The 25,928-nt window shown below is 44.1% G+C and overlaps 2 protein-coding genes across 2 annotated transcripts in view; both read right to left on the bottom strand.

Annotated features, from left to right (window-relative positions):
* Nucleotides 1-17,421: 17,421 nt before the first annotated feature.
* On the bottom strand, nt 17,422-17,724 carry LOC145409858 (uncharacterized). The gene has a single exon (XM_080280140.1). The coding sequence runs from the start codon at nt 17,722-17,724 to the stop codon at nt 17,422-17,424; it is 303 nt and encodes a 100-aa protein (XP_080136266.1).
* A 1,103-nt stretch (nt 17,725-18,827) lies between these two features.
* The window catches only part of LOC145409857 (major facilitator superfamily domain-containing protein 6-like), a 73,946-nt gene continuing 66,845 nt past the window's right edge, over nt 18,828-25,928 (bottom strand). Inside the window, exon 12 of the mRNA XM_080280139.1 lies at nt 18,828-18,994. Coding sequence (XP_080136265.1) covers nt 18,828-18,994 — 167 coding nt within the window. The remainder of the gene's footprint in view (nt 18,995-25,928) is intronic.

The raw sequence follows: 25,928 nt of genomic DNA, 5'->3' as shown, positions 1-25,928 counted from the left end.
ACCTCCAGGCCAGAGAATGCACCTGGCGGGAAAGATAATTAGGGTGTTATTCCAGACTCAGATCAGTTAACGCCATGAGTCCTCTTAAGGTGTCCCATACTAAGACTAGCCATGGTAGCCTACAACTTGTATTCTCTGTGGACCTCAAGCTCAACCAAGAGCCAAAAGGAGCCACTGTAGTTACTTCCCTACACTTGCTGGACACCGCTTCGAGAAAAAAATTGGTTGTGTATTAAGAGTTTTGACAATGCGTGGTTCTCAGCAGGGGTTTTGCTCCTGTTTACTGGTGCTGAGTTCCCTGCCTAAGAGTGATGATTGTGTGAGTAGTTACCAAGTCTGTAGCCACACTTCACTCTTAGTGGTAGCAAGCTTTCTGCTACCACTTACCACACTGTCAAAACCTATTTAACACTGATATAAGTCCCATGCTATTATTATAAACATCACTACTTTATGGTTTACCATATATTTTTGTAAGTACGTACTGTATGTATGTATGTATAGCCATTCGCCGAAATTCCGGAAGAGGTGGGTACAGATTGCCGGCATACGTTAGGTAGGGGCGCTGATCAGGCATTCTCCCAGTGTTGAACTTCCTCCCTATGACTTGTGTAAACCAGGCAACCATTTACTAACCCAAGTGTTCCCTATGTAATGGAAACGACGAAGAGGGTTTACGGAGGGCTAGTGACCATAAGTTTACCTTTATCTATCTATATACTATATAGTAATGAAGGACAAAACCCCAAACCTCCTCTGTCTCCTATGCTGAGTATAATCAACTGACTGTGTGGAATGAGGGTGTGGATTAACTGAGTAACTCAACGACTGGATGAAGAGTGTACTGGAGTAGACGGTGGGTCACTGAACTGGACTGGACTGGACGGTGGGTGTGGATTAGTTAAACTGAACTGGGCTGTGGATGTCGGCTGAATCGAACTGGACTGTGGATGTGAGCTGAACTGGACTGTGGATGTGAGCTGAACTGGACTGTGGATGTGAGCTGAACTGGACTGCGGTTGTGGAACTGGACTGTGGATGTGAACTGAATGGGATTGGACTGTGGATTTGAGCAGAACTGGACGTGGATGTGAGCTGAACTGGACTGTGGATTTGAGCAGAACTGGACTGTGGATGTGAGCTGAACTAGTGTGTGTATGTGAGCTGAACTAGACTGTGGATGTTAACTGGATTGGACTGTGGATGTGAGCTGAACTGAACTCTACTGTGGGTGCGGACTAAGTGACTGGTTGGATTGGAGTGTGGACGACTGACTGGACTGGACTGTGGGTGTGGACCTACTGACACGACTGGTCTAGGGGTGTGGACTGACTGGACTGGACTGGGGGTGTGGACTGACTGGACTGGACTGGGGGTGTGGAGACTGACTAGTTGGACTGGGAGCGTGGATAGACTAACTGGACTTGACTGGGGATTTGGACTGACTAGACTAGACTTGAGGTATGTACTGACTGACTGACTGGAATATACCGGACTGGGTGTTTGGACTAACTGGACTGGACTGTGGGTGTGGACAGACTGGCTTGATCGGACTGAGGGTGTGGACTGGACGGGGCTCTGGGTGTGGACTGACTGGATTGCATTGTGAACAAACTGGCTAGCTGCATTGTGGCTGTGGACTGAACTGGACTGTGGCTGTGGACTGAGTGGACTGGACTGTGGACTGAGTGGATTGAACTATGGACTGAGTGGATTGAACTGTGGACTGAGTGGATTGAACTGTGGATTGAGTGGACTGAACTGTGGACTTAGTGGATTGGCCTGCGGACTGAGTGGACTGAACTGTGGACTGATTGGACTGAGTGGACTGAACTGTGGACTGATTGGACTGAGTGGACTGAACTGTGGACTGATTGGACTGAGCTGTGGACTGAGTGGACTGAACTGTGGACTGAGTGGACTGAACTGTGGACTGAGTGGACTGAGTGGATTGAACTGTGGACTGAGTGGACTGAAATGTGGACTGAGTGGATTGAACTGTGGACTGAACTGTGGACTGAGTGGACTGAACTGTGGACTGAGTGGACTGAGTGGATTGAACTGTGGACTGAGTGGACTGAAATGTGGACTGAGTGGATTGAACTGTGGACTGAGTGGACTGAACTGTGGACTGAGTGGATTGTGCTGCTGACTGAGTGGATTGAACCGTGGACTGAATGGACTGAACTGTGGACTGAGTGGATTGGACTATGGACTGAGTGGGCTGAACTGTGGACTGGGTGGATTGAACTGTGGACTGAGTGGACTGAACTGTGGACTGAGTGGACTGAGTGGATTGAACTGTGGACTGAGTGGACTGAAATGTGGACTGAGTGGATTGAACTGTGGACTGAACTGTGGACTGAGTGGACTGAACTGTGGACTGAGTGGACTGAGTGGATTGAACTGTGGACTGAGTGGACTGAACTGTGGACTGAGTGGATTGTGCTGCTGACTGAGTGGATTGAACTGTGGACTGAATGGACTGAACTGTGGACTGAGTGGATTGGACTATGGACTGAGTGGACTGAACTGTGGACTGGGTGGATTGAACTGTGGACTGAGTGGACTGAACTGTGGACTGAGTGGACTGAGTGGATTGAACTGTGGACTGAGTGGACTGAAATGTGGACTGAGTGGATTGAACTGTGGACTGAACTGTGGACTGAGTGGACTGAACTGTGGACTGAGTGGACTGAGTGGATTGAACTGTGGACTGAGTGGACTGAACTGTGGACTGAGTGGATTGTGCTGCTGACTGAGTGGATTGAACTGTGGACTGAATGGACTGAACTGTGGACTGAGTGGATTGGACTATGGACTGAGTGGACTGAACTGTGGACTGGGTGGATTGAACTGTGGACTGAGTGGATTGAACTGTGGACTGGGTGGATTGAACTGTGGACTGACTAATGGACTGTGGACTGACTATTGGTCTGTGGACTGCCTATTGGTCTGTGGACTGACTACTGGACTGTGAACTGAGTGGATTGGACTGTGGACTGAGTGGATTGGAATGGACTGAGTAGATTGGACTGTGGACTGGGTGGATTGATCTGTGGACTGGGTGGATTGAACTGTGGACTGGGTGGATTGAACTGTGGACTGACTAATGGACTGTGGGCTGACTATTGGTCTGTGGACTGACTATTGGTCTGTGGACTGACTATGGGTCTGTGGACTGACTATTGGTCTGTGGACTGACTACTGGACTGTGGACTGAGTGGACTGGACTGTGGACTGACTAATGGACTGTGGACTGACTTTATTAGATTGTGAACTGACTTTATTGGACTGTGGACTGACTAATGGACTGTGAACTGACTTTATTGGACTGTGGACTGACTAATGGACTGTGGACTGACTTTATTGGACTGTGAACTGACTTTATTGGACTGTGAACTGACTTTATTTGACTGTGGACTGACTAATGGACTGTGGACTGACTTTACTGGACTGTGGACTGACTTTATTGGACTGTGGACTGGACAATGGACTGACTCGATCGGACTGTGGACTGACTTTATTGGACTGTGAACTGGACAATGGACTGACTCGATCGGACTGTAGACAGACTACTGGACTGTAGACTGACTACTGGACCGTGGACTGACTACTGGACTGTGGACTGACTATTGGACTGTGGACTGACTATTGGACTGTGGACTGACTCGATCGGACTGTAGACAGACTACTGGACTGCAGACTGACTACTGGACTCTGGACTTACTACTGGACTGTGCACTGACTCGAATGGACTGTGGACTGGCTGGACTGTCGGACTATTGACAAATGACTGAAGGATTAAAATGACTGATGTTGACCGATGTTGCTAGGGTGTGGACTGACAGGTTGTGGACTGACAGGGTGTGAACTGACAGGGTGTGGACTGACAGGGTGTGGACTGACAGGGTGTGGACTGACAGGTTGTGGACTGACAGGGTGTGAACTGACAGGGTGTGGACTGACAGGGTGTGGACTGACAAGGTGTGGACTGACAAGGTGTGGACTGACAGGGTGTGGACTGACAGGGTGTGGACTCATAGACATTAATGAGTGAAATTTAATTAGGGAGTCTGACTGGCTACGGGATTTGACTGACGGATCATACGGCTGTGGACTGACAGGGGTTTACAAGGCTGTGGACTGAATCAGTAAAGGCATGTACGTAGTGCTGGAGGCTGTGAACTGAATCAGTAAGTGTTTGTGGTGATAGTGGGTGTGGACTACCTGAATATTTGAAAGTGTGGACTGTCCATGTGTACGACGGCTGAGTGGTTGTGGGTGTGGATTCACTGACGTCAAGTTTTTGTTTCAACCGACCTACTGACGACGACTGATGTGGACTAACTTAGGGTGTGGACAGACAGGGGTCAGCTGGGCTGTGGACTGACTGGGCCAGTGGGGCTGTGAGCTGAATGGGTCATTAGGGCTGTGGACTGACTGAGTCAGTAGGGCTTTGAGCTGAATGGGTCAGTAGGGCTTTGAGCTGAATGGGTCAACAAGGCTGTGGACTGACTGGGTCAATAGGGCTGTGGACTGACTGGGTCAGTAGGGCTGTGGACTGACTGGGTCAGTAGGGCTGTGGACTGACTGGGTCAGTAAGGCTGTGGACTGATTAAAACTGTAGACTGACAGACAGTAAGGGTTTGGAGTACTGGAGGATGTGGGGTGAATCAGTAAGGGTTTGTAGTGATGGATTTGGGCTGAATCATAAGAGTGGAGTGATAAAGTGTGTGGACTGACTAGATTGAATGTGATCGACCAGAATGTAGACTGACTGACTGCGCCGACTGCTGATCAGTGAGTCAATTAGTTAAAGGTACTGGGAGGCAGAATCAGTGACTGTGGAGTGACTGGGCCTGTGACTGACTCACTGGGGGTGTAACAAAGCGGGAAGATGGTTAAGTATTCAGGGAGGGCGTGATATGAAATTATAAAGGGCCAGTGATGAGGCAGGACTTAGCTAACCAGCTGACAAGAGAGGCAAACGATTTGTTATTTAAAAAAGCACAAAGGTGTAAGCGAGGCCATAATGACGTAGTTATTTATGAAACACCTTTAACTTATGTGATCAGCCTGGATTCCGCAATGTAGTGTAGTCAGCAACGATACAGAAAAGCCAGGCCTTCATTACGTTTCAAGAAGTAAATAATATGGGTCGTGTCTACACCTTGGTGCTCTTTTAAAATGATACGACCCTCTGACAGACCTGACGACGACTAAGGGTGACCAAAGCCTAGATACGATTGACTGAAAGCCGAGTGTTTGAAGGTAAACCGAGTCGTGAACTAAAACTGCCACATCCTAACTAATGACTGATTGGTGTTAAGTCAACCTAAATATTGTGAGGTTCAAAGTGCTCGTACATTACCCGATAAGAAAGATAAGGATACTTCTGGGTAGGCAACGCATCCTCGGAGGGGTAAATTCAAGACGAGGTATCAATGGCACCGAGCACTATGTTGAGGTGGTACAAGCTGGATGATTTCCCTCCTGTAAATACCATATAAAATTAGCAGGACTTATAACAGTGTATTCGTTATTTCTGACTGTCTCTCTGTTGAAATTATCCACACTTATTTTATCGTCAAATATGTTTACATTATTTTGGCTTTGTCACTTACTGTACTAGATAATTTGCCTTTGTTATATTGTTTTATTGTATAATGCAGTGTTTCGCAAAGTACGAGTACTTACCTAATCTTCCCTTCAGATGAGGTTCTTTGTTGTGGTCCCTCCCACGGTCGCTGTCAGCATCTCCCACGGTCGCGGTCAGCATCACGAGTGTCCCTCCACCATCGGATTCTCTTCAGCATCCCAGCCTTCACTCCACCTGCCAAGTAGGTATCTTATTTAATTCTACAGTTTCTTCGTCGATTTGGGAGAACTTTTTTTTGTTTTTTGCGGCCATATTACGTAGCTCAGACAGACAACGAAAGTACAACGGTGTTACACATCCATAGTACTTTCCGTAACTGGCACAAAGTTCTGTGTTAAGTATGCCACAACTTATCAGTCAAGACGGGGATTCAATTTTGAGCCAAACTAAAATTAATGTATTGTCTCCATAAAATTAGCATGTCAGATGCAGCCATTCATTATGTCAGCTTGATTCCAACATTTTTCTAATACATTAACAACTACAAATTCAAGAAACTAGCAATTTAGTTTAAAGGTAGCGGTGGAAATTTGACTGAAGCAAAATCTTCCTAAATAACTGCAATTTAACGACTAAGAACGTTGAAAATACTCTTTATGGCGAGGTTTCCAGTTCTTTAATAACTGTACTGAAACTATATCTTATTTAACTCAGAATAATTTCAAGACCGAGACATGTAAGCATTTCGGAGACGAAACTAAATTGCTGATCAACGTATGCAACAGTAAAATCATTATATTAAACAGACAGAGTTAGAGAAAGAACAGAGAAATTAGTTGGAGAAGAACAGGGAGGCTTTAGGAAGGGAAGAGGTTGTGTAGATCAGATATTCATTCTTAGATCTTTAGTGGAAAAGTTTCTAGAGAAGGGAAAGAAGTTGTATGTGGCTTTCATGGATTTGGAGAAAGCATATGACAGGGTGGATAGACAAGGATTGTGGAAAGTGTTAAGAATATATGGAGTAGATGGGAAGTTGTTGAATGCTGTGAAGAGTATGTACGATGGTGCGAAGGCTGCAGTGCGTGTGGATGGTGAACTAAGTGAATTTTTCTCTTTGAAAGTTGGGTTGAAGCAAGGATGTGTCATGTCTCCATGGTTGTTCAATCTGTACATTGATGGGGTAATAAAAGAGGTACAAGGTAGGGTAGTGGATGTTGGAGTGGCCCTGGTGCGAGAGGATAGTGTTTGGAAACTCCCTGTACTGTTGTTTGCAGATGATACTGTGTTGTTGAGTGAAGACGAAGGGGAGCTGCAAGGCTTGGTGGATGAGTTTGGGAGAGTGTGTAAGAAACGGAATCTAAAGGTGAATGTAGGGAAGAGTAAAGTGATGGCCTTTGAGAGAGGTGAAGTCAGTGAATGGACAGCGAGGTTGGATGGTGATGAATTGGAAAATGTGAGTACGTTTAAGTACTTGGGTAGTGTGATGAGTAAGGATGGAGGTTTGGAGGGTGAAGTGCTTGAGAGGGTACAGCAGGGAAGAAAGGATGCTGGTTCTTTGAAAGCAGTGATAAGAAACAGGGAAGTGAGCATGGAAGTGAAAAAGTTACTACATGACAGTATTGTGATACCAACTCTAACGTATGGAAGTGAAGCTTGGACGTTGTTGGAGGGACACAAGTCAAGAGTGAGAGCAGTGGAAATGAGTTATTTAAGAGGAGCCTGTGGAGTCACATGGAGAGACAGGCTGACGAATGAAGATGTAAAGGAGCATTGTGGTGTGGATGTGGATGTGATAGGAAGCGTTATGAGGAACACACTAAGGTGGTTTGGCCATGTGGAGAGGATGGAGGGTGAAAACTGACGAAGAGAGTGTATGTGAGTGAGGTGTCGGGGGAAGAGGAAGGGGGAGGCCGAGGATGAGATGGAGGGATGGGGTGGAGAGATATATGAGGGGGGTGTGAGTTGGGAGCAGGGCAGTGAAATGGCGGGAGACAGGGCGACTTGGAGGCGATTTGTTTGTGGCCACCCCAAATGGGATTGAGGCGTCTGGCAATAGATAGATGGACAATCAGTCATATGCCATACCTGTATCAAAAGCCATAACTATAATGTGCCTGGCGTGATGAAATGCCAACACTGCTCTGGCATCCCGGTTCACTTATCCTCTCATTATATTTGACTTCTTGTGTCATAGGCATGATTTCTTGTATTCTTTGTTCATCTCGTCCTCTGGCTTCCTCTCATAGTACCTTCTTTGCTGTTCTGGCCACAGTACACTTCTTCTCAAACGTCCTTCCCTGTAATACCAGTGTCGGTGAATAGCCAGATCTCTAGTCTGATAAGCTATTTCAGAGTTATTTCATCTGCTACAGAAACTATTTTATCCCATAATTATTCACCATCTATAACTGGACATGGAATCTGAGCGGTAATCTTGTTGGTCTGTTTCAGTAACACCTCTTCCTTATGACAGTAATGATACTTTAATATTATTGTAAAGTACTGACACCAACAATTTCATTTATGCTGTAAGTATATCTATTTTGCACATAAACGTATTAAAGTGACAAGTAAATCACTTACGAAGAGGTACCAAGTCCATTATGCCAACAAGATTACCTCTGTCAACAAAACTGTTCGTCGTTGCAGCTGCCAGCAATACCACAGCTTCCACAGGCCCCAACGACGCCCACACAGGCCCCGACGACGCCACAACAGGCCCCGACGATGTCCACACAGACCCCGACAGGCCCCGACGACACTTCCACAAACTTCGAAACTTCCGCCACCAGTTCGCATGCTGCCAGCGTCTCAGGTCTGTACTCCGGCACCGATCATCAGCATCCGCCTGAAAGATGATCGTATTTGCAACAGTTATCCAAGTTATTTTTCTACATGGCTATTTATTTTCACTGTCGTGCAGATATTTAACTGACCAAGACATGTAATTAGATTCACATAACACTAAATTTTTTTTTTTTTTTTTTTATGCGAGGAAGAAGGAACCAAAGGCCATGAGCCCGCAGTAACAGTTCCCTCCAAGAGAAAAACAAAATACAATAGAGAGCCAAACTCAAGATCCGATCATTTTGAGATGCCTGGACACACTGCGTTTGAAAGACTGGAGATCATAGGCAGCAGGAAATACAGACAGAGGGAGACAGTTCCAGAGCTGACCTGTTGCATAAATGAAAGACTGGGAGTAACGGTTAACTCTTGCATTAGAGAGCTGGACAGAAAAAGGATGAGAGTTTGCTGCCAGACGGGTGCTACGCGCCCGTCGTAGAGGTGGAGGAATGCAAGCAGACAGTTCAGAGGAGCAGTGACCATTAAAGTAGCGATAGAAAAGAGATAAAGATGCAACAATGCGGCAGAGAGACAGAGGTTGAAGGGAGTCAGTAAGAGGAGGAGAGTTAATGAGACGAAAAACCTTTGACTCCACCCTATTGAGAAGAGCTGTATGAGGGGAGCCTCCCCACACATGAGAGTTGTACTCCACACAGGGGCGGATAAAACCCCTGTATAGAGTCAACAATTGCGCAGGGGTAAAGAAAGAGCGGAGTCGGCTTAGCACACCCAATCTCTTGGAAGCAGATTTTACAAGAGATGTAATATGATCTTTCCAAGATAAGTCCCGAGTAAATGAAACCCCAAGCATTTTTCAAGGATGATGCAGGATTAAGCTGAATATTATTAAACATTAGTGGGTATACCCGTGGAAGATTTTGTCGGGTTGAAAGGTGTAAGAACTGAGTCTTAGCTGCATTAAAGACAACCATATTATTTTTACCCCAGTCAGAGATACGAGCCAAGTCAGACATTAGGTGTGCCATAGCCTCATCCCTTGTTTGTTGAAGTAACTGTTGAGATGGGCGTTGCGGGAACCGAATGGAAAGGTGAAGGGTGGAGTCATCGGCGTATAAGTGGATAGGGTTAGATGTACAGCTTAGAAGATCATTGATGAATAAAAGGAAGAGAGTTGGTGACAGGACAGACCCCTGAGGAACACCACTGTTGATATATCTAGGAGAAGAACGATGGCCGTCTACAACAGCAGCTATAGAACGACCAGAAAGGAAGCTTGCGATGAAGGCACAGATAGAAGGATAGAAACCATAGGAGGGCAGTTTGGAAATTAAAGATTTATGCCAGACTCGATCGAAAGCCTTTGAGATGTCAAGTGCAATGGCAAAGCTTTCGCCAAAGTCCCGAAAGGAGGATGACCAGGAGTCTGAAAGGTAGGTGAGAAGATCGCCAGTGGAGCGTCCCTGACGGAACCCATACTGACGATCGGAAAGAAGGTTGTGACAGGAAAGATGCCTTAAAATTTTTCTATTAAGAATTGACTCGAAAACTTTTGAAATACAGGACGTTAAAGCAATTGGACGATAGTTGGAGGGTTGGGAGTGGTCACCCTTCTTTGGGACTGGCTGAATGAGAGCAAACTTCCAGCAAGAAGGAAAGGAACAAGATGACAGACAAAGATGAAAGAGTTTGCCTAGGCAGGGTGTAAGCACAGAAGCACAGTTCTTGAGAACAACAGGAGGGACCCCATCAGGCCCATATGCCTTGTTAGTACTGAGGCCAGTGATGGCAGAAAATACATCAACTGAAGAAATTTTAATGTCAGCCATGAGGAAGTCAGAGGGGGGAAGTGATGGAGGAACAGCACCGGAATCGTCTAAGGTAGAATTGGAGGAGAAAGTCTGTGCGAAGAGATCTGCTTTATCAGTAGAAGAAATAGCTACAGAACCATCAGAGTAGAAAAGAGGAGGGAAGGATGATGAGGTAAAGTTGTTAGAAAGATTTTTGGCAAGATGCCAGAAGGAGCGGGAGGAATTCGAGTTGGAGAGTTGAGAGCATTTAGTATGGATGAAATTATTTTTAGTAGAGCGAAGAACAGACTTAGCACGATTCCGGGCAGAAACGTAAAGATGATGTGATTCAGGGGTGGGTTGGCTCCGGTACCTTTTGTAGGCCCTCTCCTTGTTGCGGACAGCATTAGAACAAGCATGATTAAACCAAGACTTTCTTGCGTTAGTCAAAGGACATGAGAAAGGAATGTATGCTTCCATGCCCGAGAGAATAACCTCCGTAATGCGCAAGGCACACTCAGATGGCTCACGGCCGTGGAATCAATAATCATTCCAGGGAAAATCAAAGAAGTACTGCCTGAGGGCCTCCCAGTCTGCGGCTCCAAAATGCCACAGACGACGTTTCCCTGGAGGGTCCACAGGCCGTACCGGAGTGATAGGACAGGTTAAGGTAATAAGGTTGTGATCGGAGGAGCCCAACGGAGAGAAAAGATTAACAGAGTAAGCAGAAGGATTAGTTGTGAGGAAGAGGTCAAGTATGTTGGAGCTCTCTCCAAGGCGGTCAGGGATACGGGTAGGGTGCTGTACAAGCTGCTCTAGGTCATTAAGGATAGAAAAGATGTAGGCTTGTTCACCAGGTGGATCCGTGAAAGGAGAGGAGAGCCAAAGGTGGTGGTGAACATTGAAATCTCCAAGAATGGAGATTTCAGAGAAAGGAGAAATGGATAGAATGTGTTCCATCGTAGAAGTAAGATAGTCGAAGAATTTTTGATAGTCAGTAGAATTAGGGGATAAGTAAACAGCACAGATATATTTCGTCAGAGATGACAGGAAAGCCAAAGCCAGAGTGTGGAGAATTCAGAAGAATCAAGTTCAGGAACACGAGAGCAAGATAAGTCGTTGCGTATATATACACAACAACCACCTTTGGCTTTGAAATGAGTATAGAGAAAGTAGGAGGATACAGAAAAGGGTTTGCTTTCAGTTGCCTCAGACAGCTGAGTCTCCGTTAGAAAAAGAAGGTGAGGTTTAGAGGAGGAGAGGTGGTGCTCAACAGAGCGAAGGTTAGAGGAAAGGCCGCGAATGTTGCAGAAATGAAGAAGAAGAGAGTCAGACAGTGGTTCCAGGCACCTTGAGTCGTCACCGGGAGAGGGGCAGATGGTGGGGGCATTTATGGTCCCCCCCCCTGGGGACTCCGAGGCTTGATAAAACGATGCCATTTTGGGTACATTTTGAATAGGAAGTGTAGTGTGTACTGTGCATGTAGTTTGGTGAAGATAGTTAGAGAAATTTGTACTGGAGAGCATGCTGGCCTACTCTCTGTGTAACTGAGACACTGAAAAAGTTCAGCAAAGGGGGATGGTCAGGAACTAGTCCTGAGGGCTGATGAAACGGGAGCTCCAGCACTCCCTGTCATCAGCTTTCCGTCCACCTCGGGAGTACTGCCCTGCTCGACTAATGCTACAGTCTACTCCACCTAATACATCTTACCCTTTGCAGCTTCCACAGTTCCCCACGCTGACGCTTCATCTCCCGCCCTGATCTAATCCTGGCGACATCACAGTTCTGTCTCGGCAGCTCCTCACCCCCTGCAACATTAACGTACCTTCAGCAGCAGTTTTTTTAAGGTGTTTGTATGCACATGGATGTTTTAGTTACACATGCAGATATTTTAAGTTTTAAGTCAGCAAGTATAAGCAGATTTATCATACAGCAAATTTTCCTTACCATTGCAGCATCCGATCCTTCCATCGGCCGAAAAGCTCCCGTCCACGCCACAGCTTCCGCCCCTTCCCCAACGTCGTAGGTGCGCCGTCTGCATCCCTGTGGAACATGAACACTGTTACATCAAATCTTCCCCTAAGTTATCTTATTTCAACACAATGTCATTCACATTTTTACTCAATGCCCTTTCTTTTAGAAGTTGAACGCAATGAATAGATGTGTGGTCTTTAACAAATATGCACACTTTTTATAACACGTAACATCTCCATAGAAGCGCATTGTGTAATTTCGTCTGTTCGTATTTTTTCACTTATTTTCTCTCTGGTTTGCTTAGTGTTCGGTAGCTGTGTCAAGTTCAAGGTACAAGCTAGCAATCTGATGAACAAACTTTAGCACAAGACTGAAAACTTATTGCTTACCATTGCAGCTGCTGTTGACGTATTTGCTGCAGTCCCACACCAGCACTGCAGCTCCATTCCGACACCGCAGTCCCAAGCCGACGTTGCTGTCCCAAGCCGACCAAGCAAGCCCCAACGCCGACCAAGCAGCCCCAGCGACGACCAATCAAGCCCCAACGACGACCAATCAAGCCCCAAGCCGACCCAACGACCGCCACTCCGACCCATCAAGCCCCACTCCGACGTAACACCCCCACGACGACGCTGCAGGTCCCGCCTCTCGTCGTAGGTGCGTCGTCTGCATCAGCATGTAAGATTAACATAGTCACAGCAACAGTTCTCAGTTATAATTCTCCATCAGATGTCTTAATTCAGTATATGTAAGTGATAGCAGTGTGACGTTCCCATGAGATCAGATTTCTTTAATACCCCTTCCTTCACGATTTGTCTTGCATAATTGTGCCTTAACATCTTCCTATACGTTTTGTCCAGCATCTAAACAATGCCTAAGTAAAGTAGTAGAGTAACATTTATCACCTACAAGTAACGTGATGCTATGGCCTGTTTTCACCTGCCTTTATCACTCACACCTTTACTGGTTTGTGTAATATATTAACTATTTCATTACGTATGTCGTGGCTACATGAAATTCGATGGACTGATGCTAAAAGGTAGGAATGAGTAACCTTGATTACCAGCCAATGTCTCCAGTCTGATTACATTTTGCTATCCACTGAGCATGAATAGTTTATGGATATTTGTCAGGTTAGGGTAAACGGACTAGAGATATCCTACTGAGCTGACGAGAATACAGTCACAAGGGAAAGGTTGCCAACAGGTTACACACCAGCATCCCGTTGATGTAGTAGCTCGTTCCCTCGTGGGTCTTATCTCCTCGCCCCCTCTCCCGTCCTCGCTCCTCTGCCCGTCCTCGCTCCACGGCCCGTCCGTCCTTGCTCCTCGCCCGTCCTCGCTCCTCTGCCCGTCCTCGCTCCTCTGCCCGTCCTCGCTCCTCTGCCCGTCCGTCCTCGCTCCCTCGCCCATCCTCGCTCCTCCATTCATCCGTCCTCGCTCCCTCGCTCGTCCGTCCTGCTCATCACCCCCTCTCCCGTCCTCGCTCCCTCTCAGCACATCGGGTTCAGGGAAGCTGCGCGGTCGATGATGCATCTCCGCTCTTCTGTGCTCGCCTGTCAAAAATACATAATTATCAAAACCTAATCTGCGTTTAGTGCTGTCTTATATCAAAGTAAAGCAACATATACTTGTTTAGGAAAATGTTATGTACATTAGATGTCTAGGTCTTTACTCTTCTAAATTATTATTCAACCATTATTCAAAATTGAATTTTCTGTCATATGTTACATTTGGCTAATTTCATTTCCATTTCAGGATCATCCAGTTACCTGTCTCATCAATGGAGTTACTGCTGCTGCTGCTGCTGCTGCTGCTGCTACTGATGACGACGAGGACGACGACGATGCTGCTGCTGCTAATGCTGTCGCTCCTCCGTTAGTGGTGTATCGCCGCTCCGACAAACTGTCGTGTCCAACAACCAACAACGACAACCACAGACATGTCCGGCCGGACAACCATACAACCAACATCAACGAAGAAAGCTAATAGATGACAGACTACCACGCCTAACTTTACCCGGCTTAGAAAGCCAACCTAGATGACCATAACTCTGCTACCTAACCCACCTAAGCTTGCCCCATGACCCTCCCTGCTCCTGGCTACCCCCCACCCCCACCCCAGCCTGCCCTCCACCCTACTATCACTACACACCAGCGAGCCAACCTGTGGGGAAAAAATTAGGCCATATAAATATAAAGTATTAGGACATATGATTATAGAGGATTAAAATTAGTGCATATAGAGATTTAATTGGTATATTATCGAATTACAGAAGGTACTAACATATATCAGTTTATGTCTCAGAGGGCCAAGTCAAGGGGCGTTACAGGGAAACTACCAGGATTCTTCCATGGCATTTTTATTTCTTGTATTGTGTTCAATCCCAGTCATTCCCGTAAAACTCGGTCACCTGTCACCTTGGCCTTGAGTCCGTGGTTGTGAGTCTGTGATGAGGTGTCCGTTCGCAAAACATATCAAAACAAATTCGGATTTGTAAACAAACTGCAAACGATTGAAGTGCACCTTTTGCACGGTGTCACTAAACTACAAATGAAGATACAGTTCTTAACACTAATGTATACTGAGCATGCATATAATGGCGTGCACATAATTAATATGACATTTACATGGCTCTCCTAAGTTGTTAGAGCAATTTACCTTATATTCTAATGAGTATAAAAGTAAAAAATTAATACTAATATAAAAGTAGAAAATTAATACTAATACTATGAGGAAGAAAACACTTTGGCACAGTTTTGGCACTTAGGTAGGCTCTTTGGTGGGGATACCTCGGTCTCACTCTGCGTCCACTAACAAAATGAGTTTGTGAATTGGTCTTTCAATGAAGGTGATGGCTTAAGTACGTTTACCTTGGTCATCTAACTTTGAGTCTGACATCATTACCTTAACCTTTCTTACATGACTATCTTCATCAGGAAGGGCTTCTACTATTTTTCCCAACTTCCAATTATTTCTTGCCAAAGTCTCTTCTTTTACAATCACTATGTCGTTTACTTGCAAATTTCTATGTGGCTTTACCCATTTATTTCTCAATTGGAGAGACTGCAAGAACGCCCTTTTCCATCTAGACCAAAACTCATTTGCTAAGTACTGGACCCTACGCCAGCGCTTCCTTGAATACACATCTACCCTGTCATAGCTGCCTGGAGGAGGTAATACAACTTTAGATTTCATGGTCAATAACATATTGGGTGTCAGTGGTTCTACGTGCTCAGGAGAGTTCAGTGTGTCTACAGTTAGAGGACGACCATTTACTATAGACTCAGCTTCTATCATGAAAGTTCTTAAAGATTCGTCATCTAACTGAGACCCATGCTGATCGAGCAATACTGAAAGTACATTTCTCACCGTACGTATTTGTCCCTCCCATAAGCCACCCATATGACTTGCATGTGGTACATTCATTTTAAATTTTATCCAGTCACAATGATCTTTCAACAGTTCTGTTCTTATTTTCTCTTGATCCATTTCTTTTAAACATGTCAACAACTCATTCCTAGCACCAACAAAGTTTGTACCCTGATCAGATTTCAACTGAAGTACAGGTCCCCTCCGTCCTATGAAGCAACGGTAGACATTGATGAATGAGTCTGTGTTCATAGTGTTGGCTGTTTCTAAGTGAATGGCACGCGAAGTCCTGCAAGGAAACAATACACCATACCTTTTCAGTTCCTTACGTCCTTCCTTAATAAAAAAAAAAGGTCCAAAGAAATCAACAGCAGAATAAGTAAAAGGAGCAGTAGGTTCTAACCTATCTGTGGGAAGATCTGCCATCTTTTGTTCCTGTGTACTTCCTCTAACCTTTCTACAAATGGTACACCTGGAAATGTGCTTAGTTACTAGAGAAGATCCTCCTATAATCCAAAACCCAGATCCTCTGATCTCATTCAGTGTGATGCCTTTACCTTGATGTACCTTTTTATGGCTGTAACAAATCAACAAATCAGTTATGTGCGATTTCTTTTGCAATATGGCTGGGTGCTTTCTGTCTCTGTGCATATCTGCTCTTCTGATCCTTCCACCTACTCTGATGATCCCATCTTCATCCATGAATGGATCAAGCTTATACATCTGACTTGATTTCTTTATGACATTTTTCATGTTTCTTCCAACACCACAGATAAACTCTTCCTTGTTAACTTTGTTCATCAATGCTCTTTTTTCTTCTGGGAATGCTTGTGCCTGAAGTTGTTTTAATATCTCATTTTCAGCTTCTTTCAGTTCTGCTGCAGTCACAGGAATATACTTAGACTTGACATAGGTTTGTTTAGCTGTTTTTACATTTTGCTTACTTTGCTCTTTGCCTCTGAATTTTTTCTGAAGTCTGAGGCATACTGCAGTAGCTCTGGTTGCACGATGCCAATCAGAGAAATACTTCAGTCTGTCTAGGAATGATGATGGCTCTTGAGCTTCTGTGAGACATGATACAACTTTCTTCACTTCAGGATCATCTTCTGCAACAATGAAGTCATCTACTGATGCTTGAGGTGTGTCAAGCGATTGCCAAAGAAAGTCTGGTCCATTCCACCACTTAGAACTGTGAATCATGGCTTGTACTGGCATGCCTCGTGATGCATAGTCAGCTGGGTTATTTTCTGTTTCAACATACTTCCAATGTGCTGGTGATGTTTCATCCCGTATCTGTTGAACTCTGTTTGCAACATACACATGGAATTTCTTAGCATCATTACAGATATAGCCTAGCACTACCTTGCTATCAGTCCAAAATACTTCTTTGACATCTTGGTAATTTAGCTGTCTTCTCAGAACTGCTGCTGCAAGCTCTAACCTTGGAATAGTGATGGCTTTAAGTGGTGCTACTCTTGATTTTGCCATTACAAGTGCACAATGCATCTGACCTTCGTCATTAATCAATCTAATGTAAGAGCACTGTCCATAGCCTTCCTGACTAGCATCTGAGAAACGATGAAACTCAACTGCTTTAATTTCTCCAAATGCTTCAAGTTTGTAATATCTTGGTATCTTCGCTTGCTGTAACAAGTGCAGCTCATTTCTCCACTGTTCCCACCTAGACTTCATGTTTTCTGGTACAGCATCATCCCAACTTACCCCATCTTTACATAGATCTTGGAGTATTCTTTTTCCACTCAGAATGAAGGGAGATACTAAACCTAAGGGATCAAATATGGAGCTTACAATTGATAAAATACCTCTTCTTGTTACAGGCTTACTACCTTAATTGATTCTAAACTGAAATGAGTCAGATTCAACACACCACTCTACTCCAAGTTCTCTCAATGGGCAGTGAGTCCTTGCTGAGATTTAAGATCTTGATGCTTCCTGCCATTTCTTCTGGACTGATGGCTGCCAGTACCTCTTTGCTGTTGGACAAGAACTTATGAAGCTTGAAGCCTCCTTTTATGCACATTGCCTTACTGCTATTAATCAATTGGATAGCTTCAGCTGCAGTAGGTACAGACTTCAACCCATCATCTATATAAAAATCATTTTTGACAAACTTAGCTGCATCAGATCCAAACTCAAGCTCATTATCATCAGCTGTTTTCATTAATGTGAAAATTGCAACACTTTGTGATGAAGTAGCTCCAAACAAGTGTACAGTCACTCTATATTCAATCACTTCCTTGTTTAGATCTCCGTTTTTCCACCACAAAAAGCGTAGCAAGTCCTTGTGTTCAGAAGACACATGGACCTGATGATAAATTGCAGAAATATCTCATACAAATGCTACCTCTTCTTGGCGAAATCTGCATAACACTCCAATGGTCCTTGTAATAAGTGAGTATTTAGTGACTGTTTCTTGTAGCTAGCACTGCAGTCAAATACTACTCTTAACTTGTCTGGTTTCTTTGGGTGATACACCCCATGATGAGGTGCGTACCACACAAACCCATCTGCTCTTGCTAACTCCTTGGCTGGAACCGCTTCTGCGTACCCATGTGTTATCATGTCTTGTACAGACTTCACATAATCTTGATAATATTTCTTGTCGTTTTTGAGCTTTCTTTTCAGTCTATCTAGTCTGTAAACAGCTAAGTCTTTGTTGTTTTCAAACTTGACATTTTCATTCTTGAGAGGAAGTGGCATCTCATAATGTTCTTCTTGTGGCTTGTATACTCCCTCTTTCATTTTTGTCATGAAAAGTTTGTCTTCATATGAGATGGGAACATCATCTGTCTGTCTGTCATTAAAGTCCAGCTCAAACATTTTCTTGATTTGCTGTGGGTTGACAACCACCTTTACTTGAGTTGGAACAACTAGGAAGCTAACTTTCCTTTCATTATTGATGACGACTTCTTGGGCCATAGTTCTGTGTACCTGTACAATGCTATCGTCTGTGCTTCTGTCGTTACAGACCTTTCCTATTATACCCCATCCTAACTCTGTCCTTGTAGCAAAAGGATCGTTTTCATTTCCTGGGATAATTTCCTTTCGCTTCAGTGCTTTAGTACAACTGAGTCCTATGATGAGACCAGTTTCTACATTAGAGTCATATGGCATCAGTTTGTCTGCTATTCCTTTCAAATGTGGCCAATTGTTTGCAGTATCGGGTCTTGGTATCTGATCTCGTCTGGCTGGTATATGTTCTCTAGAGTATGTATAGGGAAGGAACACTTCTTTCTGTTCATAAACTCCCTTTACCACAAGCCCTTATACTTTGGTACAAAGCACAGTATCTTCTCCCATCACAGTAGCCAACTGCAGGTGTACTTGTGGTCCAGTTACTTTAACTTTATCTAGAGTTGTCCCTTTAATAAAGCAAACATCAGACTGATCATCTAATAAAGCATTAACCAAGACTGTTTGACGCATCACTTCTGTGGTACAGCCACACTGGAACAATCATGCTGTGTGTATCTCCTACAAATAACCTGTTGATTTTAATTCTATTTGAGACAGCATTGTCCTTTGTTGTCTTGGACTGCTGTGATTTCTCAGCTTCCTTCTCTTTGATTCTTTCAAGTATGGCTTCATGAAGAGATGTTGGATGACGTCTCTTACATACTGTACATACTTTCCTTCTTTTGCGGTTTTTAATGATATGTCCATACTTTAGACAACCCCTGCAGATAAATGACTTCTGTACATATTTTACCATGTCCTTATTGCTAAGCTCACTGAAGCTTTTACATGTGTCCAGTTCATGTTCTTCTTTGCAGTAGATACACTGTGGCCCTATGATGGTTTTATTATTGTCCTTTGGAGTCCTTTTGTTTCTTGTCACCCGTGTCCCTTTGATTCTTTTGTGCCTCTGTTTCTCTCACTCCAGTTGTGTTGGCTACAAGACTTTTTATCCCAAATCTGTTTGTTTCTGCTTTACTTTCCTTCTCTCCCTTTGAAGCAGCTGTGTTATGCCTTTGACTCATTGCCATTACTGCACTATAGGATGAGATTGGATGACAAGTTTTCTTTGCCTCATCTGCTATGAACTGACAAAAGGCATAAAATGGAGGGTATTCTAGGCGTGTGGAGAACCAGGTGTGGACTACTGAATTCCATCTATCAATTAAAGGTGGGGGTAACTTCTGTAAGATTTTGCTATTTTCTTGAGGATCATTTAGAACATTAAGGAAATTTGTTGAGTTCATTATTGTCAAACAGTTCTGCAAGAAGCCAGATAATTTCTGTAGTGCTTGACGATCATTATTTGAGATCTTAGGCCACTCATTCAGCTTTCTTCTATAAGCATTTGCAACTATGAACTCATTTCCGAATCTGTCTTTCAGTATACTTTTAGCCTTACTGAAAGCTTCTTCATTATGGATACATAAAAGTCCTCTAATAGCTTCTTTGGCTTCCCCAAGTGTGTATCTACCCTAGGTAGAAAAGTTTCTCTGCCCCGAGGCCACTACCACAGCCACTGGTAAGCTGGTGGGCTAGGGGTCCCAGCCTGGGACTGTGCAGTGAGTGGGACCTGTGCTGTGTCTGTCCCCCTTTATTAATACTGAAGATGACAAAACAGTATAAGTTTCAAAGCAAGCCTGAGGACAGTAAATCACCCAAGGGGATGAGGATGGGTTCATGGAATGTGGGAAGTTTGAGGGGAAGAGCGGGGGAAGTCGTTGAGGCATTCAGTAGGAGGTGGGTGGATGTGGCGTGTTTGCAGGAAGTCCGGTACAGGGGTGGATCAGCTAGGAAGATTGTTGGGAAGGACTGTTGCTATAAGTTGTTTTGGCAGGGGGGGACAGACGGATATGGAGGTGTTGGTGTGATGGTTGCGGAGAAATGGGTGGAATATGTTATGAATGTTTTGAGAGTAAGCGATAGGATATTGGTAGTGAAAATTCTGTTGGGAAGAAAGATAGCTGCGATTATATCGGCATACGCTTCACAGGCAGGATTGGATGAATCAGAGAAAGATAGATTTTGGGATGATTTAATACGTGTACTGGGTGGTATGCGGGATGATGAGATAGTGATTTTGGGAGGGGACTTAAATGGTCATGTAGGTGAAGCAGCACAAGGTTATGAAGGGGTGCATGGGGGATGTGCGTATGGTCTAAGGAATGCAGAAGGGGAAAGGATACTCGAGTTTGGGGAGGCAACGGACATGATTGTGTGCAACACATATTTTAGGAAAAGAGGCAGTAGGTTAATTACGTATGAGTCTGGGGGAAATAGCAGTCAGATAGATTATTTTCTGGTTAGGAGGGCCGATAGGAGGTTAGTGAGGGATGTTAAAGTTACAGGAAGTGAGGAGTGTGTGCAGCAGCACAAACTATTGATTTGTGATATGGTGCTTAAAGAACAAGTGATGAAAAAGAGCACTTATGTACCTAGGAGGAAAATATTGAAGCTGAAAAACCAAGTAGTAAGGGATGCCTTCTATAGCGAGTTGAGGAGAGTGGTGGCTGAACAGGGAGCTGTAGACAGAGGCGTTAATGAACAGTACAGAGCCCTCAAGAACAATTTCTTGAGAGTTACTGATGTAACATGCGGCTGGACAAGAGGATCACCAAGACATAAAGTAACTTGGTGGTGGGATGAGGGTGTAGAAGCTGCAGTTAAGGGGAAAAGAAGGCTTTTCCGGGAATGGAAGAAGGGTGGTAGCAAAGAGGAATATTTGGCTGCCAAGCGTAGGGCTAGAAGAGAGGTATGCAGGGCAAAGTCTGAGTCACAGAGACAATTAATTGATAACCTAAAGCATGGGGAAAGGAAAAATATATTTAGGGTGGCAGGTCAGGTGAAGAGGGATAACTGGGATATTATAGGTGAGCAGTGTGTGAAGAATGATGAAGGAAGGGTAGTGGTGAACAGTGAGGATATTAAAGATGCGTGGAGAGAGCATTATAACCGGTTGTTGAATGAGGAGTTTGACTGGGACAGGGAAGGTTTGGAGCCAGCAGATCCAGTGTCTGGCCCTTGGCCTTTGATTGACTGCTACTGTGAGTGAGGCAATAGGCAGGATGAGGGTGGGGAAGGCAGCAGGTGTGTCTGGGTTGACTGCCGAAATGTTGAAGGCCTCAGGCGATATAGGGGTGAGTTTAGTCACTGACCTGATAAGTAGGATTATTTATGAGTGTGTTGTCCCAGATGATTGGCTGAAGAGTGTAATTGTAAATGTGTATAAAGGGAAGGGTGATGCCCTGGAAAGAGGAAATTATAGAGGTATAAAGCTTTTAGATCAGATAATGAAGGTAATGGGGAGAGTTTTAGAAGGTATGATTAGAGAAAGAGTGAATATTGATGAGATGCAGTTTGGGTTTATGCCAGGTAGGGGGACCACTGATGCCATATTCATTGTTCGACAGCTTCAGGAAAAATATATTGGTAGGAGAAGGGATCTTTATTTTGTTTTTTGTTGACTTGGAAAAAGCCTTTGAGAGAGTCCCTAAGGAGGTGGTGAAGTGGGCAATGAGAAAGCTTGGCTTGGAGGAGTGGCTGGTTAGGGTGGTTATGGCCATGTATGTGGGTGCTCACACCCAGGTGAGAGTGAATGGAGATTTGAGTGATGAGTTTTCCGTGAATGTTGGTGTGCATCAGGGGTCAGTCTTGAGTCCCATGTTGTTTATCATGGTACTTGAAGCCCTTTCACGTGACTTTAGAAACGGACTCCCGTGGGAGTTGTTGTATACTGATGATTTGGTGTTGATTGCAGAGAACAAAAGGGAGGCGGAGGAAAGGTTTAGGAAGTGGAGAGATGATATGGGGCAAAAGGGTTTAAGGGTAAATGCAGATAAAACAAAAGTGATGATATCTAGGGTTGGTGGCGGTACTGTCAAAGACGAGGGAGAGTGGCCATGTGCAGTTTGCCACAAGGGCGTGGGAAGTAATTCCATCTTGTGCAGTGTGTGTGATAAATGGGTGCATAAGAGATGTAGTGGTATCAGAGGTAGACTGCGAGATAATGATGATTTTATGTGTATGGCGTGCCGGGGTGAGCAGGTGGCGATTGTCAGACGTGAAAGGATTGAACTTTCTGGTGAATCTCTTGAGTGTGTGGAGGAGTTTTGTTATTTGGGAGACACGTTGTGTGCTGGAGGTGGGGCTAGAGCTAGCTCTGTGGCTAGGGTGAGAAGTGGTTGGAAGAAGTTCAGGGAGCTCTTGCCTCTCCTGACATTGAGAGGGCTCTCCCTACGTGCTAAGGGGTCTTTGTATGCAGCATGTGTTAGGAGTGTAATGCTGTATGGTAGTGAGACCTGGGCAGTGAAGGAGGAAGATATTCGCCGGCTCAGACGTACAGAAATGACAATGATTAGGTGGATGTGCAGTGCGTCCCTGCGTCCAAGGCCTGGAGGGGCTGGGTTTACAATGGAAGAGTTGAGAGGTAGGATGGGACTCGAGTGTATTGGTGTTGTGATGAGGAGAGGTAGATTGAGGTGGTTTGGACATGTGGAGAGGATGGGGGATGATAACTGGGTGAGGAAGGTGAGAAGTGTTAATATTGGGGGTGGGGTTAAGAGGGGTAGACCGAGAAAGACATGGGACGAGGTGATTATGTGTGACCTTAGGGTTAAGGGACTGAACAGGGAGGCTGCAATGGATCGTGCAGCGTGGAGAGCCGCCATTAGGTGACCAAGGCCGACACATGCAAGCATGTTGGAGCCTTTAAAAACGAAACGAAAAACGAAACGATTGGTGACTCGTGACTCTATGAATATTTCAAAATTCTTTATCCAGGATGGAAACTCTAATAAGTCTCCTTTGAAAATCTCTGGCTCAGGGCGAGGCAGTTCACTTGTGGTGTTTTTGGATGACAAAATATCTACCACACTTTTTAATATATTCACGTCCACAGACTGACTTGGTGTATCATGCTCACCTGATGCCTGTGACTGTTTTAATTCTGATTCTGGTTCAAAACTCTTAGCATGTGGGTTAAGCTTTGGACTCACCTGCAAGAAAGTCTGATTTAGTTTGGACACTTCTCTCTCTAATTCACCCATGGCAGAAACAAATGAATCTTTGACAGTCACTTTCGGATCATTCGGTTCTGATATGCTAGGTTTGATTTTCTCACCTTCTGTCAGTCCTTGTGATTGAAAGAATTTTTGAAGATGCTGTTCTTCACTATCTAGCTCATCATCACTCTCAGGCAAATCTAAAGGATCTTCCACTGAATTTACACCATTTAGCTCAGCTCAAGTAGCAGCTAGATCTTTATTTAAAACTAATCGTCTATACTCATGATCCTTTTCTTGCTTGAGCTTTTGATACTCTAATTCCTTTTCATGCAAGAGTTTCTGATGTTCTATCTCCATTTCTTGAAACTGCTGCTCAACTTTTAGCCTAGCTAGTTTAGCATTTAACTGTTCTCTTTTTGTGGTGCTTGAATAAGATCTACTGTACTAGTGCAACGAGAGTGCCTTGAAGTTTTAGTACTTTGTGACCTAACAGACTGAGAGCACTTGGATGCTTTACTAATTTGTGATAACAGACTGTGAATCCTTGGGAGCTTTACTTACTGATTCTGTGTTCTGCATCAATTCATTTAGTTTACTGTTGATTCTCCTTATACAGGTGGTGTGCACTTCTTTTTCTTCCACTAACTCCTGTGACAATTTTACTTGTAAGCTTGGATCTGCTTCCATTAACTTATGAAATGCATTTACTACTTCATTAAACTGCACCTGTTCTGCATTTGCATGATCTTTAAGCTGATCCAAACGTACATCATTCATACCTGACAATATTTCCTTTACTACTTTTGTCCATGCTTGCCTTGATGATGCTAACCTCTTTGATCACTGTGTTATTTGGTACTCATGCCCTTTCTCTGTTAAAGACCTTTGTCTGGTACTCTTCAGTTCTTCATTTGCCTCAGTAGACTGGAGACAGTCATTTATGGCTTCCTCATTTGCCTCAGTAGACTGGGGCAGGTCACTTACAGCTTGTTCAGTATAACTCGTTTTGCAACTATTATTATACTGTACCTAATTTGAACTCAAGACTAACATTCAATGTATATTTATTTGTAGTCAAAAGTTCCCTCTGGCTGTAGGCTTGGAGAATGAAGAGTTTTCAGTGGTGAGCACAGACCAGTTCTGCAGTGTCAGCAACTTGCACACAGAAGTTCTAGAAGTCACTGTCAGGCAACCAGGAATGTTTTATTCATCAGGGATTGGCATATTCATCAGGGAAATCCTTTCCACCCATCTGTTGCTTTTGTTGATTGCAGAAATTCTTGTGGTTGCCTCATTCTTTGTTCATACTGCAGGCCCCCACAAGAATTTCTGGAGGGACGAGTTTTACTATGAGGGACGAGTTTTACTCTGAGGGACGAGTTTTACTGTCTCAGAGGGCCAAGTCAAAGGGCTTTACAGGGAAACTACCAGGATTCTTTCTTGGCATTTTTATTTCTTGTATTTTGTTCAGTCCCAGTCATTCCTGTAAAACTGAAAAGTAATAATTTCTTTGTCTAAGAAACAAGCTCAAACATTTAACTTCTTATAACTCCATAAATCAGTAATTAAACAGAATAGGTCTTCTTCAGCTAAGTCATAATATCATGATACATCATTCACATACTGTACTACAAGCATACATGTAACAGAATACTATAGACAGACTGAAATATGATACTGTACCTCGGTCACCTGTCATCTTGGCCTTGAGTCCGTGGTTGTTTACAAGTTGCAAACGATTGAAAAAGTGACGCCTTTTGCTCGGGGTTACTAAACTACAAATGAGATACAGTTCTCAAAACTAATATATACTGAGTATGCATATAATAGCACGCACATAATGAATATGACATTTACACCACGGCCGTCACTCCGAAAGGCGCATTCAGACAACTAAACCACCAGGCGCCTGCTTAGTCATTGAACTGAAGGGGTTGAAAGTCTTAATTCTGTGACACTGAGGCCGTGGTATATATATTACAGTTTATAACTGTCTGGTGCTTACAAGAATCAGCTAGAAAAGACACTCGCCCTGAAACGGTTTGTGTGTGTGTGTGTGTGTGTGTGTGTGTGTGTGTGTGTGTGTGTGTGTGTGTGTTCTTACCTAATTGTTCTTACCTAATTGTATCTTTACAGGAATGAGTCAAGCTCGTACTGTCCCGTGTCTTAAACCATATTTATCGTACATATCCTTAAATTTGTGAATTGTTTTGGCACACACTATTTCATTCGGTAGTGCATTCCATTGATCAATTGCTCTGTTTGGGAAACTGAATTTCCTTACGTCTTTATCACCTCTCTTCTTATGCAGTTTTTTGCAGTGTCCTCTTGCTGATGCTTCTCCATATGTTAAGTAATCATTTATGTCTATTTTCTCCTTTCCTGATATGCATTTATATAGCATTAT

This window comes from Coenobita brevimanus, chromosome 83, assembly GCF_032717465.1.
Source record: "Coenobita brevimanus isolate Jiangsu-jjx chromosome 83, ASM3271746v2, whole genome shotgun sequence".
Taxonomy (NCBI): Eukaryota; Metazoa; Arthropoda; class Malacostraca; order Decapoda; family Coenobitidae; genus Coenobita; species Coenobita brevimanus.
Note: the sequence above shows the minus strand (reverse complement) of the source record. Positions and strands in the feature narration are given on the sequence as shown.

What these genes read in the sequence shown, in the direction of transcription:
- LOC145409858 (XM_080280140.1), bottom strand. Translation starts at nt 17,724, where the DNA reads ATGAAAACAGCTGATGATAATGAGCTTGAGTTTGGATCTGATGCAGCT.